Genomic DNA, 13,302 nt, shown 5'->3' with positions numbered 1-13,302 from the left:
GAATCCTGTGAGCCCTGGTTCCACTACACCATGAGACAGTGTCTGATGGTGTCCCACCAGCAGTGATTAAATATTATTCAGATGGCTTCTGTACATGGAATGAGCATGTGGACTCATTCTTTCTCTCAGACAACACATTATTTTCAGCAATCTCTGTATTGATCATGCATAAGAACACTTTCACATTAGCTTCATCATCCTAAAATATTTATGCCATTTTCACTGTTTGAATGAAACATTTTCTACAAAACTAGAAAGGTGTGCTATTACCAAACAATAGAATTGCACTGATGTTCTAAAAACTGACCACATAATTTGAACATCAGTTTAGGATTTACTTTCAAACTTCTTAGTTAGCTACCAAAATGTCTAATTTAATACACAATTTAGATGTTTAGTGTTCTAGTTGCTAAAGGAAAATAAATGATCAGTTTATTTGTGTGGCAATTTTGCATTCTGTTGATTTATGAACATGTAGCATGTTTATTTGCTTTTTAGAGTTATTTAAGTACTGTTGATCAAATGTTTCTTCATGGTCTGGAGCTCCGTGAAATGTTTTCAGCAAATTTCTTTTCTGAACAAAGCATTTTGCATGTTTAAAACTGACAATGCTGCATCTCATCAACAGTCAGGGTTATTATGCATCCTGCCTTGTGTGAAGTACTGAATGTGCTAAATCTGTGATATAGTGAATATCTGAATGGAAATGTCAAATGGTCAAGAAGTTCCCCAAGATAATGTCTGTGGGATGGGTGCATTCATTTGGCTTTGTATCTCATAAAGGCAAATAAAATGCAATCAAAGTGGGCATCAAGAGGCAGCATTTTCAGGCAGCAATGGAGGGCCTGCTGCTTGGTTCAGTATTCCAACCCTCAAATGACTGTGGCTTGGCTACCATTGCAGCTCACCACAGTGACCCACAAGATCACTGTGCGATGTTGTTGGCCATTCCACTTTGTTGCTGGATGAGTGATGTTGCCTTTTGCATCACTGTCCTCTTGCACTAAAGCCCAGCATCTAGATGTTCTTGGAGAGATGGTATTATGACACACAGACACTGTTTGGACAGAAGAGGGCTGAAGAAAGGAAAGAGGGGCTGTTTACTGATAGGGTGTGTCTGGAGTAGGTGTAGACAATTGGCAGTGGTGCCAAGGTCCCCTTCACAGAATCTTATGGGGCAGTTTTTGAGACATGGAAAGTGTGAGCTATAGAACTGGGGGTGGGCAAGGAGGGGAGAATGTGCTCTTTGTATTTGAATAAGCACTGTTTTTAGGTAAAAGTGTATAGATTCCTTACATAGGAATCCTCCCAAGTCCATCAGGTTTAAAGCAATAGTTTATGTTACAGAAGTGACATGAATGATAACAGGAGGTCATTAACATATTGGATGCATTTCCTCTGGGTCATTTCCTTGTAAACAAATTTATATACTGCTTCATACTGCCTAAGCAGTGTCTAAGCGGTTTACAACTGTAAGCTAATTTGCCCCCAACAATCTAGGAACTCGTTTTAGCGACCTTAGCCTGAGTCAAGCTTGAGCCCTTTTGCTGGTCTTGAACTCGCAACCTTGTGGTTTCGAGTGAGTGGCTGCAGTACAGGCATTTAACCACTGCGCCACCAACTTTCATTATGCTAAGCGTGCTGGCTCTGATCACATTAAACTTGTAAAGCTACAGTTTAATCCAAATGAAACATGCAACCTAGTTGACATCCACTGAATTGCTCACATCTGAAAAGTTGGTCAAATATAGTGATGGGCTTGAAGACCTTCAAAATGATCACAGAAATTCTGACTTATTCAGAGATGTATTTGCTAAGTTAATGCACACAAATTCAGTACACACCTCTGGATCTGCCAGAATATATCACCTAGCATTATCTGCTATATTTTTTATTATCTCCCAGTATATAAAGTCAACCATGTTACATACACATTATTACTTCCAGTTTAATTGAAAAAGAAGGCAAGAGATGGAATTAAAATCACCTAGAGATCTTTTGAGCAAATATGGCTTAATGGAGTCCTCCCATCTGCTCACACTTCTGTTAACTACCTACTAGCACACAGATTGATATAATAAAAGCACTTTCTAAACTGAGTGTGATAGAGGTTTCAATAGCAGCTCTCTTTAGCAAGGAAATGCTGAGGAGTGCAATTCTTACAGGACTATTATCTGATGTTGCCAGGATGCTGAACACTTTAGTTCCATGCCTACTGAAATACTTCATATTTCCAATCATGGTAGACATATCCATCAATTTTGGTTTCAACTAGTTCCCCATTTTTTTAGTTCCCAAGTCTATTTCATCCCATTTCCATATGAACTGGCAATATTTTTAATGAAAGTTTATTCAAACCTCATATGCATTTTTCTGTTCATTTCTCTTCATCTACACATCTTTCTATGTATTTCTAATAAACACATTTTTGCAATCTATTTCTCTTTCACAAGATGCATTTCTCATGTGTTATTGTCACTAACAGATGCACCATAAGTCACCATAGGTCAACAGGTGAGTTGAAGGCGCACACACAGTGTGTGTTATTAATCAGAGAATTGAATCACAACATTTGGAACAGGGCAAGTATTGGTATATAACGGTGTTTGTGCATTGGCTGGAGAAGTGTGAAACTGGTAGTCTGCCAAACCAATTTCTCCTTCTATTCCTGTTTCCTACAAACAAACAAAAAACCCATAAAATCCCACTCTGTGTTTCATGTGGATCATGGAGTCTCTGGTAATCATGGTGAAAACAAGGTAAAATACACTGATGTATCAAGGGATGTAAGAAGAGCTAAAAAAAGGTGTCTGGGGATGAGAGTCTGATGTGGCACAGCCAAATAGGCATCAGGTTGTTTGATATGTTGTCAAAAGGAAGAGTTCTGAGAAGTGGAGCAGAGAAGAAGGAAGCATGAATACTTCAGATCAGATCTCTCTTCTTTAGTATCTCTAATCAGCTGGGGGAAATTTTCTCAGACAAATGCTTGAAAACTAGAAAACTCTCACCCATAAACTGTAAGAAATGTTTGAAACCTCAACTTTCTCAGAGGTTGGCAGAGATTTAAGAAGCAGCAGCCTTCCTGGCAGGTTGTAAACCAGGGTGGAGTTGGGGTTATGAATCTGGTGGGTTTTTTGTTCCAAAATTATATTAGTGTCTTTGCAATCTATATAACGCAAACAAGACGGTCCACAGGAGGAGATCCAGCAGGATTTTAACCCTGCTTTGGGTGACATCTGCTCACAAAAGCAAAAAAACAACAAAAAAACCCAGCTATTTTCACCTATTTCTTCTCAGTTATCCCTGAGGCTCACGATGACCACTCGCACTGCTTTGAAGGGCCCCCAACTCTCCAAAGACCATGGAGGGTAGGCTGTGATGTGTAGAACTGGTGGAAATTACTTCACCACCACTACTGTTAGTGGATGTTAGAAAGGCCCAGTGGACTGGGACTTGGGAGATCCAAGTTCTAGTCTCTGCTGAACAAGCTAATACATTGGCTCATCTTGGAGCTGTCACACACTCTAGACTTGACCTACGTTAACCCACGGGGCATTTGTAAGAATACAGTGTCAAAGAGCAGTGGCCATATCCTTCAACATTTCACAAATAAAAATCAGGAAACAGGTAGCCAAGCACATCAGAGTGTGGTCAAGATGTCAAAAGTTATTAATGAAGAGAACACACCCGCTAGAATTTAATGCAGCAGTTTGCTTTTGTGTGAGCATACTGAAAAGGGCAAGATTCTGCCACATCCTGTCCTCTTCCCTGCTAAATGAGTGCAAACTATTAAGCTTACCGCACAGCCCCCAGGGATGGGATCAGGATGTGATGAAAGGGAGCGGGATGGGAACAGAATGGCGGCTATCACCAATTTCATCACATGCCGGAACACTGTCGATGCTGCTAGAAGTTCCCATTCCATTCCCAATCCGTCCCAGAGGAGGTGATTTTCAGGAACACTTAGTAGTTACCAGAAAACCCTTCTGCAACTCATTTTAAATAATGGTACCTTTGGGCAGGTCCAGGATCTCAAGTGATCACTGTAGTCACAGATGGCTGAGACAGAGAAGTTCTGAACTCTTTTCAGCCACTGCACACAGATTCGGTTATCTGTTACCCATGTAATCCAAGTGACATAGTGGTCACTGAAAAGAGGAGAGAAAAGAGTGATTTAATAAAAGTGATAGGAGTCAACCTATGATACCGTTAATTAATTCAAATGTTACCTTTTTGACCCACATTCCCCAGCCAGCATGCTCAAACTTCACAGAACTGCTTTGTACACAATTTTAACTTGTATCAGGTGACTTTTGGTGTGCATGGGGAGAGGGGCTCTGTTATGCTGGGCACAAGGTCCAGAAAGGAGCATTTTGGGAGCAGGATAGGAGTGAAGTGGTGAAGACTTTAGCTTTACCTTGAGTTGGTGTAATGCTGGGATGGGGAAAGTGTAGCCCATTGGGCCACATGTGACTCCTGGGACCATTGTGTGGCACCCAAGTGTCCCTCAAGTTCCCAAAATATAAATTCTTTTACTGCTCTGAAATGACTAAAAGGACTTAAAGCCTCAAAGCCTTCTGCAAATAGCCAAGACTGTCCCCACTATGGGCCATTTTGCTGTATTTCACCATTTTTAAGCCTGAAGGCAATGGCAAACCTCTAAATAGATCCTGCCAGCAAACCCTATGATAGGATAATCATAAGATGAAGATGACTTGAAGGCATATAAAAACAACAACAACAGATTTTTTTGTCCAAACATAAATTGACAATCCAGATGTGGGGGTGGGATTCTACAGGTGGGAAAAGATCTATTAAAATTAAAAAGCTTGGTGAAGCCATTCCTAATCTGCTCCCTGCTTCTACCTACCAAGGGCTTCATCACACAGGTTCAGATGGACTTCCTATGTTAATTTACTGAGATGGACAATTTATGTCGGCTGTCTGCATCTTGGGATTTTATCACACCAGGCTTGTAAAATGTCACAATTCCTTTAGTCTAGGAAATGCAAACATACCAGTTTACAGACAATCATTATCGCACAGCTCTTCCAAATTGCCATGGTACTGCTGCAGTCCAGGACTCCATCTTCCACATGTCAGCCTCCATAGCCTTGCCTCCCTGCTCTATGCCCTTCCCAGCATGCTTTCAGTCTGTATTTTTATTATTACTATTACTTTAGTACAATTCTGCAAACACAATAATCTATTACGTTAAAAGAAAAGAAAAGACATTGGGGGGAGCCTGTTTGGGAATAGTGAGGGGAAGGGGAGAGGTGCATAATCACAGTTACTTGCACCACGTGACTTCTTTCATATCAGAACTGCAATGGGAGGAACTTATCATATGCACATCAACAGTGGAAAAGGAGTGAGATTGAGAGACACTGACGGGTTTTGTCTGTCAATGAGAATGAGAACTCCAGAAGAGGGTGGACTATAAACTGGCTATTGGACAGACACAGCATCATGTGATAAGGTATGGCCAAAGACACTACTATCCTACTCTAATTCCATCTTTCAAGCCTCATGTGATAAAGTCCTTAGATCACACACTGAGAATACTATGTATTGATTGCAGTTATGGTATCAGCCTTAATGCTAGTTCCAGGTCCTTGCAGTATATTGAAACCACTATAAAGAAAACAACAACCTTGTAAGGGAGATGGGAGGAAATCCCTGGTCAAATGATTTATAAGTAATATTCTGCTACTTAACAAAAGTAACCAAAAAATGAAAGAGAAAAGATGTATTTGATATTACCCTGATGCTATTGTTGCAGGAGCAAGTATCTCCTTAGGACCAAAATGTTCACCAGTAGTCGTATCTACAACAAACACTCTAACTGTAGGATTTTTCGCCCCAGCCTTCAAAGGAAAAGTATCAGTATGTTATTCAGAATGATCTCTATAGGATTTAATTCAAACATAATTTCTTTTTTTTTTTAAAAAAATCACTTGCTTTGCTTAAGAGGATAGGAGTCATCATCTGTTTCAGGCATTTTCTGTAACATATCACTCTGTTAGATTGCCTCTGAGAAACCAGCAGCCTGCAGTTACATGCTGCAGTGTCACAGGCCATTTGTCCACCATGTTTTCGTACCCTCCAACATTTCACAGATGAAAACCGAGACATGTATGGCTAAGGAACATCAGAATGTGCTCAAGGTGGCAAAAGCTGAAGGACAAACCAGCAAGGAGAGGCTGAAGGAGTTTACCCAAGATGTCTGCAAACACTCCCTAGGAAAAATGGAGGGCATTTCTTTTTTAGCAAAAGGAAGTGGACAAAAGCCTGTTCACTTCTTGTTTCAAAAACAGCATCTCCCAGTACTAAACTGGCCCAGCCTGCTCCCCAGATGTGGTGGAAATACCCCCATACAGGTGTACGGGGGTATCTGGGAAAATATGGGGGTATTTGGGAAGCTTTTGGAGCAAATATATACAGTGGGCCGCTGAGGTTTGGTTCCAGAACCCCCATGGATACCAAAATCTGTGGGTGATCAAGTCCCATTAAATACAATGGCATAGAATAATAATAATAATAATAATAATAATAATAATAATAAATTTTATTTGTGTTTCCCCGCCTCTCCCATAGGATCGAAACGGGATTACAGACTAATTAAAAAACCATTACAAACAAACAATATCATAATAAAATCCAATAATACAAAAGTTCTAAAAACAATCATGCAACATACATATCCAGGGTAGGCAAAGAATCGATGGTATCAAAAATTACAAACTTCATTCTTCGGGGGGAAGGCTTGACAAAAGAGGAAGGTTTTAAGACTCTTTTTAAATGATTCCGGGGGGGGGGGGGGGGTCATAAGATGGAGCTCCTTGGGAAGACTATTCCAGATCCACGGGGCTGCTATAGAAAAGGCCATCTGGGATGTGGAGACGTATTTAGAAGATGGTGTTTCCAACAGGTTCTTCCCGGATGTTCTAAGTGTGTGGGGCGGATTATATGGGGAGATGCAGTCCTTCAGATAACTCGGGCCCAAGCCATATAGGGATTTATATGTAATAACCAACACCTTGTACTGTGCTCGGAAGCGAATAGGCAGCCAATGAAGATCTTTCAAAATAGGTGTTATATGGTCAAACCTAGACGCACCAGTGACCAATCTGGCTGCCATATTTTTGGTGTCCTTCATATAAAATTACAAAATCAAGCTTTGCTTTTGGGAAGTTATATATTTTTAACAATATTTTCAAACCATAAACGCTTGCATCCATTGATAAAAAAATCCATGGATATGGAGGGTTGACTGTATATGACTTTTAGAGGGTATGGGAGGGAATTTTTAACACACTGAAGCCCCCAAATTTTGCATTTGGAGGCATTTTGGACCAAAATTCTTTCTGACCCTGGAGGGCCCTAAGGAGCCACATGTTGCCCATGGGTTGCACTTTGCCACTCCAGCCTTGACTGAGCACATCCACCAAGTAAAAGAAATGGGTTAGGTCCTTCATTATGTCTTTTTCAAAATAGACAATGATTAAGCCAGTTTTTAAATTTAATCCTAAACATTAACGTTCATGAGTTTTTTGTGGGTTTTTTGGGCTATAAGACCATGTTCTAGAAGAGTTTGTTCCTGATGTTTTGCCAGCAGCTGCAGCTGGCATCTTCAGAAAATTTCTCTGAAGATTTCAACTACAGCTACTGGTGAAATGTCAGGAATAGGATCTTCTAGAACACGGCCTCATAGCCCGAAAAACACAGAAAAGACTATGGATGCCGGCTGTGAAAGCCTTCGATTTCACATTAAGATTCATGGCTAAGTCCAAGAAATGTGAAGTTTACGGTAAAATGTGATAAAATCTTGTTGAACAGGCCATGCAAATCAAACAACCAAGTAAAAAATAAACAACATACCTTTGGATATGGAATAGTTATTTTTCTAGGATATTGAGTGTCACCATAATAGGAATATTCAATCAGTGGTATTTCAGTATCATTGAATTGTAAATATGCCACATTTTTTGCATTTGGAGACCACCAAAGTGCATATTTTACAGCCAGCATTTCCTCTAAAAGAAATCACATTAGATATCATCCATATTCTACTAATGCTACAAAAAATATTATGGTATACTATTATGTTGTACTACAACATTTGCAAATAGCCACATTTATATACAGTATTGTTTCTCTGATAAGTTGCCAAACTAAAATTGTAACCCAATGTCAGGCCTAAAACTAAAGTAGTACACAACATGCTAATTATACCATACTGGTTTGTCATCAATATTTTCTCCTGGATCAATATCCTAAATCTAATTAGAAGGGGGAAGGCAAATGGTGCATATGCACCAGTCTAGTATTGCAAAATATGACATTATTCCAGGCTTGGTTAGATACTGTGGTCAAAAACATGTTATCAATCTGTTTTTTGCCTGCTTAAACTAGATTTTTAATTTATTTATTTACTTGCTTATTCATTTATGGCATTTTATTACTGTCCACCTGTTCTTAGCCACCATAGATGTCTTTCTTGTCAGAAATTAAGCATATAATTTTAATAAATACTAAGTTTGGAAATAACTCACTAATCAATGCATTAAAGTAATAATACACTATCTTTTTTAAAAAAAAGCAATTATCCCAATGCACTAAATTCATCAATAAAATTAAAAATCTGCTTTATTCTGTTAGGAAAACAGGAAAGTCTGCTGCTTTAGGATTGGGAGGAAGGCATCACATGGCTGTTGTAAAGCAGATTGATCTGTGTGATTTCTTTCAGAAGAGAATAGGCAAGAAGAAGAGGCAAAAGGATAACTTTCTGGAGCAGAAGAGCTGAGTTTGTGGATCAAAAGAAGAGGCAGAAACAATGCAGTGATTCAATTGTGCACAAAAAATTGTTCTGGGTATCATCAGAAATTTCAGATTAAGAATTCTCCACTGTTGATTTAGTTACTAATCTTTGCAGGTCTCCACTTATTGATGTACTTTGCTTTAAATGGTTGTAAGATGCCTTGAATTCCATGCAGGGGGAAAGGTGAGATAAAAATTAAATAGACAAAAATAAAATATAAAACAAAAATAAATGCTTGCAGTGGATCACTCCTTATTAACTTTTAACAAAAAAAAATGAAGAGTGAAGGAAGTGTGTGCATTTATGGAGGCTGAAAAAAAAGAGGGATACAGATGATTAGAAGGTGAACTGAAGAGCTTCTCAGATTTGATTCATGCTCTGGATCAGCCTTTCCCACTTTCACATTTCCCAAATATACTGGAATTCCACCATTCCCATGCAACAATCCTACTATGGGCTCTGTAGCCCATGTGGGAAAAAATTCTGGATTGGAGGAAGGATACTTTAAAATGACAAAAAGAGACCTCTTGAAGGAGCCAGTAATGAGATTCCCCTAAAATCAACAGTGACAATCTCATTGCCAATCTCTGTAAATTCTATGGTCTGGCCAAATATTTTAATTTGTGTTAATTATCTATAACTATTCTATCATTTCAATCATTACTTTCTATGTTCCCATTAATAACATTGAACATTATCAAATTTATTTTCAAATTTAACTTTCCACAGTCTGAATAAAAAAGCAAACAAACAAGAATATTAAAGAGATTTCTCAGGTCTTGGATTTCAAACAAAACAGATAAATTCATGGCGGAAGATGCACCGCTTCCCTTGGTTATTTGCAAATCTTGTGACATGTCATTTTTTGGCTTGGGCTGGCCCTGCCATTAGGCAGAGTGGTACAGCTGCCTAAGGCAGGAGATACTCATTGACACAGAACAAATGCTATGTGAGCTGTAACTAGCCCACAACCTACACTTCTGTCTTCAAGTGCAGGGCAGGGCATTATCTTGTTGCTAGTCTAGAATAAGATTCAGCTGCCAGTTCAATCATCTTTTGTTCAGGAAACAGGGTAGTTGCAGAATCAGTACAACAATTCCCCCAGCCACCAGTGGTCATGTCAGAAGGCAGTTTATGTATTTTTCAAAAGTAACTTTCACAAGCTCTGGATGGGAAAAACTGTCTTGTCATTTGCCACAAGCAGACTTTTCTTCCACAGACCCAAGACTGATTTGCCAATCAGTTGCCATTTTACTTTAAACGACTAGGAAAATTATTTTTATACTCCTCAATACCTACATTTTCTGAATGCTAAAATATTTCAATGTTGGGAATTAGAAGTAAGCCCAGGGATAGGGCTCATATTTGCTTTTATTGCTGTATGGCACTGTGCAAAGCATATAAGCACTTGGCAAATAATAAATCATGATAACTAATGTTGGGCCTAAACAGACAGGCCAAAATAAAGATGCTTTGGGTCACTTTGGATGTATGCTGTTTAAATGACACATGCATCTCAAGAGGCCAGAAGCTGTGTCAAAGCTGCACTTTAGTCCTTAGGACTGGAGCATGGCTTTGGTGTGGCATCTGGCCTCTTAGGATGCATGCATCATTTAAACAGCATACCTCCAAAGTGACCTGAGGCAGCTTTATTTTGGAATGTCTGTTTGGGCCCAATCACAGCTTTCTGGTCAGCAATTAGCTTTTACCACATTTTGAAGAAGAAGTGGGAGATGGAGGACCAGGACTTCCACAGCTTTCAACATGGCCCTTTGGCAGGTGCCAATACCATAGAAAATTACTTTCTTCATCATCTATCTCTTGCCTCTAAATTAGTAGCAAATATGTCTGGTACAAGGTCTAGAAGACCAGATTTAGCATAGGGCCTGTTGTTGCTGATCCCTAACAAAAGCATTTTATTTTATTTTGTAACGTAATGTAGCATTCAAACAGTTAACATTTTTAAAATAGATCATTGGTCAGGATCCAGACCTGCCCTTCCAAGAATATGAAAGGACTGAGAACCCATGAAGGTTGGAGGAAGTGGGAGTCAGTAGTTTTTGTTGAATCCTCTTTCTCCATATTGTGCCGTACCTCACTGTCCACCATGTTCTGGAAGTGTTTCCCAGCCATCTAGGGCAGTTTTTGGTTTTTTGAGACACAGAGAGCTGGAGGTGAAGGAGAAATCAGTGGAAATCGCATCCTTTCCCTTCTCTTCTCTACCTGCAGAAATGTCCTTTTGGCAGTTCTGTTCCTCACTAATCTCGATCAAACCTATTAGTTTTGCAAGGTTTACTTGTATATAGTTTGCTCTTCCATCCCTCTGATCAGGATTAGATTACATATTTAGTTATTGAAATATATGGCTATATTATCCTTGGCCAAAAAGTAGTATGTTATTATACAAAGGGTGACTAGACTGTCTCAAAATATCAAGAATTTCTGATTCTTTTTGTTTTGATTGTGTCTGTATATGGATCTAGTCTTCTCTTAAAATATGTTGGGTTCCCTTCCTGCTTGGAATCTTTTCCCTTCCTCCTGCCACTATCCTATGTCACATCCAGCATCTTGCAACATTTCAGAAACTGATTTCTGCCAATTTTCACTGAAACTTTTTTTTAAAATTTGGGAGTTATAGTCAAAGTGATAAAATGTGCTAGTAATATTACCTTTAGCTTTTAAATATTATGGCCCGATACAGATGGGTGAGAAGTGGCGTGGTGCCACTGATTTTAGAGTTCTGGAGTGTGCAGCAACTGCACTCTTCGGAACCCTAGTTTGCATCAGTAGTGCCATGACTGCGTGGCCCTGCTCACACGGTGCGCACATCCATGATGCATGCACAGTGCAGCATCCGCACATCCAGGTGCCATGCTTGTGTCATAGATGCGCCACAGGGTACTAATGGCAGGTTGGCATCGTCGCCTAACCTTTCAGAGCTTCCTTTTTGGGGCGCATCTATGACAACCATGCGGTTGCTGCAGCAACGATCCGGAGGAGAAAGGGGCATCTCTGGCTGCCCCTTTCTGTACTGGGCCTATATTAGTTTTACTATATTTTGTTTTAGTGTTAACATTTCTCTTTCTCTTGCTTGATCTCTGGTGAATGTGTGTCCTGGAAACAAAAGCTGTATTTACTTGGTGGCCATCTTTACTAGTTCCAAGGGCAGAAACACATGACAAGTAATCAATATATTTGTTTTTGGAAAACAATGGGTTATTTTAAATTCGCTGGGATTAATGGGAATAATGGGGAATAAAAAGTTTTTGTTAATGCTGGCAGTTTCCAGGAAACAGTGAGATGAAGAAAAATAAAATACATAATAAAAACCTGGGATTTCCTGAGACTTTTTTTCCAGTCTGAAGGTGCCCAAAAATAAACAAAGTATCAAATCTGAAGCTGGACAAAAAGGAACATTCAAGGAAACACGAAAGGGGTGATGTATGATTAGGGTAGGAAGATTTTGATCATGACATGACTATGCTGGGTTTTTTACTCAGATTTTTCTAAGGAAAGACTCAACAGGATATGAAAAACCTAGATGCAGGATGTTAAGAAACCCTGTTCCTTTTGAGAAATGAAAGCATTATGAATAAAGAATGTTCAGCAACAAACTATATTTGGCCATTATTTCGTGGCATCAGTGATTTTTTTTAAACCAAACATTTGACTTGCAAAGAAATAAAATTGACTGTAAAATTCAATTTACCTTCATAAACCCAGTCTGGAATTCCATTAAATATTTCATTCCAATAACCGTTTTTGGTTATTTGAATAGCAGGTTCTCTGGGATCTTGTTTTAAATAGATATTATTCTCATAGACATAAGCCTAGGAAGAAAAATCCAAATTTCTTTTCAGCACATACACAAGATATAAATAACTGTATGTGGGCAAGGTTATTGCAAAGAACAAAGCACATCTGAATATGTGGCTGGATCCAAAGATGAAGCAAACAGGAGACATTTTCATTTGTACAGAACAAAGGTATGCCCATTATCAGCTCAATTTCCTGGACAAATGGAAATAGTTTCCACACAAAGTAAGTTAGATCCAACCCATAGACGCTATAACATAATGTATACTAGCCTTCTCCACCTTAGTGTTCTCTAATGGTCATGGAGGCTGGGGATGACGAGCATTGTTCTTCAAGACATCTTGGGGACACCTTGTTTGGAGTAGATTGTCATATCCAAAATAGTGTGTTCTAGGTATATGATCCCATTGCCTGAAGTTCAGATATGTCCTTTATTTGTGGGTTGAGCAGAGATTTAGCCAGAGCATGGCTGAAACTCTGCCCAGTCATGAAAATCTTAATGTCTAAATGCAAGAAATTATTTCAAAGCCCACCCTATCGCACAGATGTCTTAGGCAGACTAAATGCAATAAATATTTATTTATTTATTTACTTACATGCCCATCCAGGGTACCTGAAGAAAGAATATGCTATAGATATGGACAAACTGCTAGGTTCTGATGTAC

General features: G+C 39.1%; 1 protein-coding gene across 1 annotated transcript in view; it reads right to left on the bottom strand.

The window, feature by feature from the left end:
• FAP (fibroblast activation protein alpha) overlaps positions 1 to 13,302 on the bottom strand; it is a 98,038-nt gene that overhangs the window by 50,186 nt on the left and 34,550 nt on the right. The window contains exons 10-13 of the mRNA XM_089523308.1: positions 12,531 to 12,651; positions 7,882 to 8,036; positions 5,764 to 5,867; positions 4,013 to 4,148 (exon numbers count right to left, since the gene is read on the bottom strand). Coding sequence (XP_089379434.1) covers positions 4,013 to 4,148; positions 5,764 to 5,867; positions 7,882 to 8,036; positions 12,531 to 12,651 — 516 coding nt within the window. The remainder of the gene's footprint in view (positions 1 to 4,012; positions 4,149 to 5,763; positions 5,868 to 7,881; positions 8,037 to 12,530; positions 12,652 to 13,302) is intronic.

This window comes from Sceloporus occidentalis, unplaced genomic scaffold (assembly GCF_023333645.1).
Source record: "Sceloporus occidentalis isolate IW3139 unplaced genomic scaffold, rSceOcc1.0.p SCAF_4, whole genome shotgun sequence".
NCBI classification, from domain to species: Eukaryota; Metazoa; Chordata; class Lepidosauria; order Squamata; family Phrynosomatidae; genus Sceloporus; species Sceloporus occidentalis.
The sequence above is the reverse complement of the archived record's forward strand: the minus strand, read 5'-3'. Positions and strand labels throughout refer to the sequence as shown.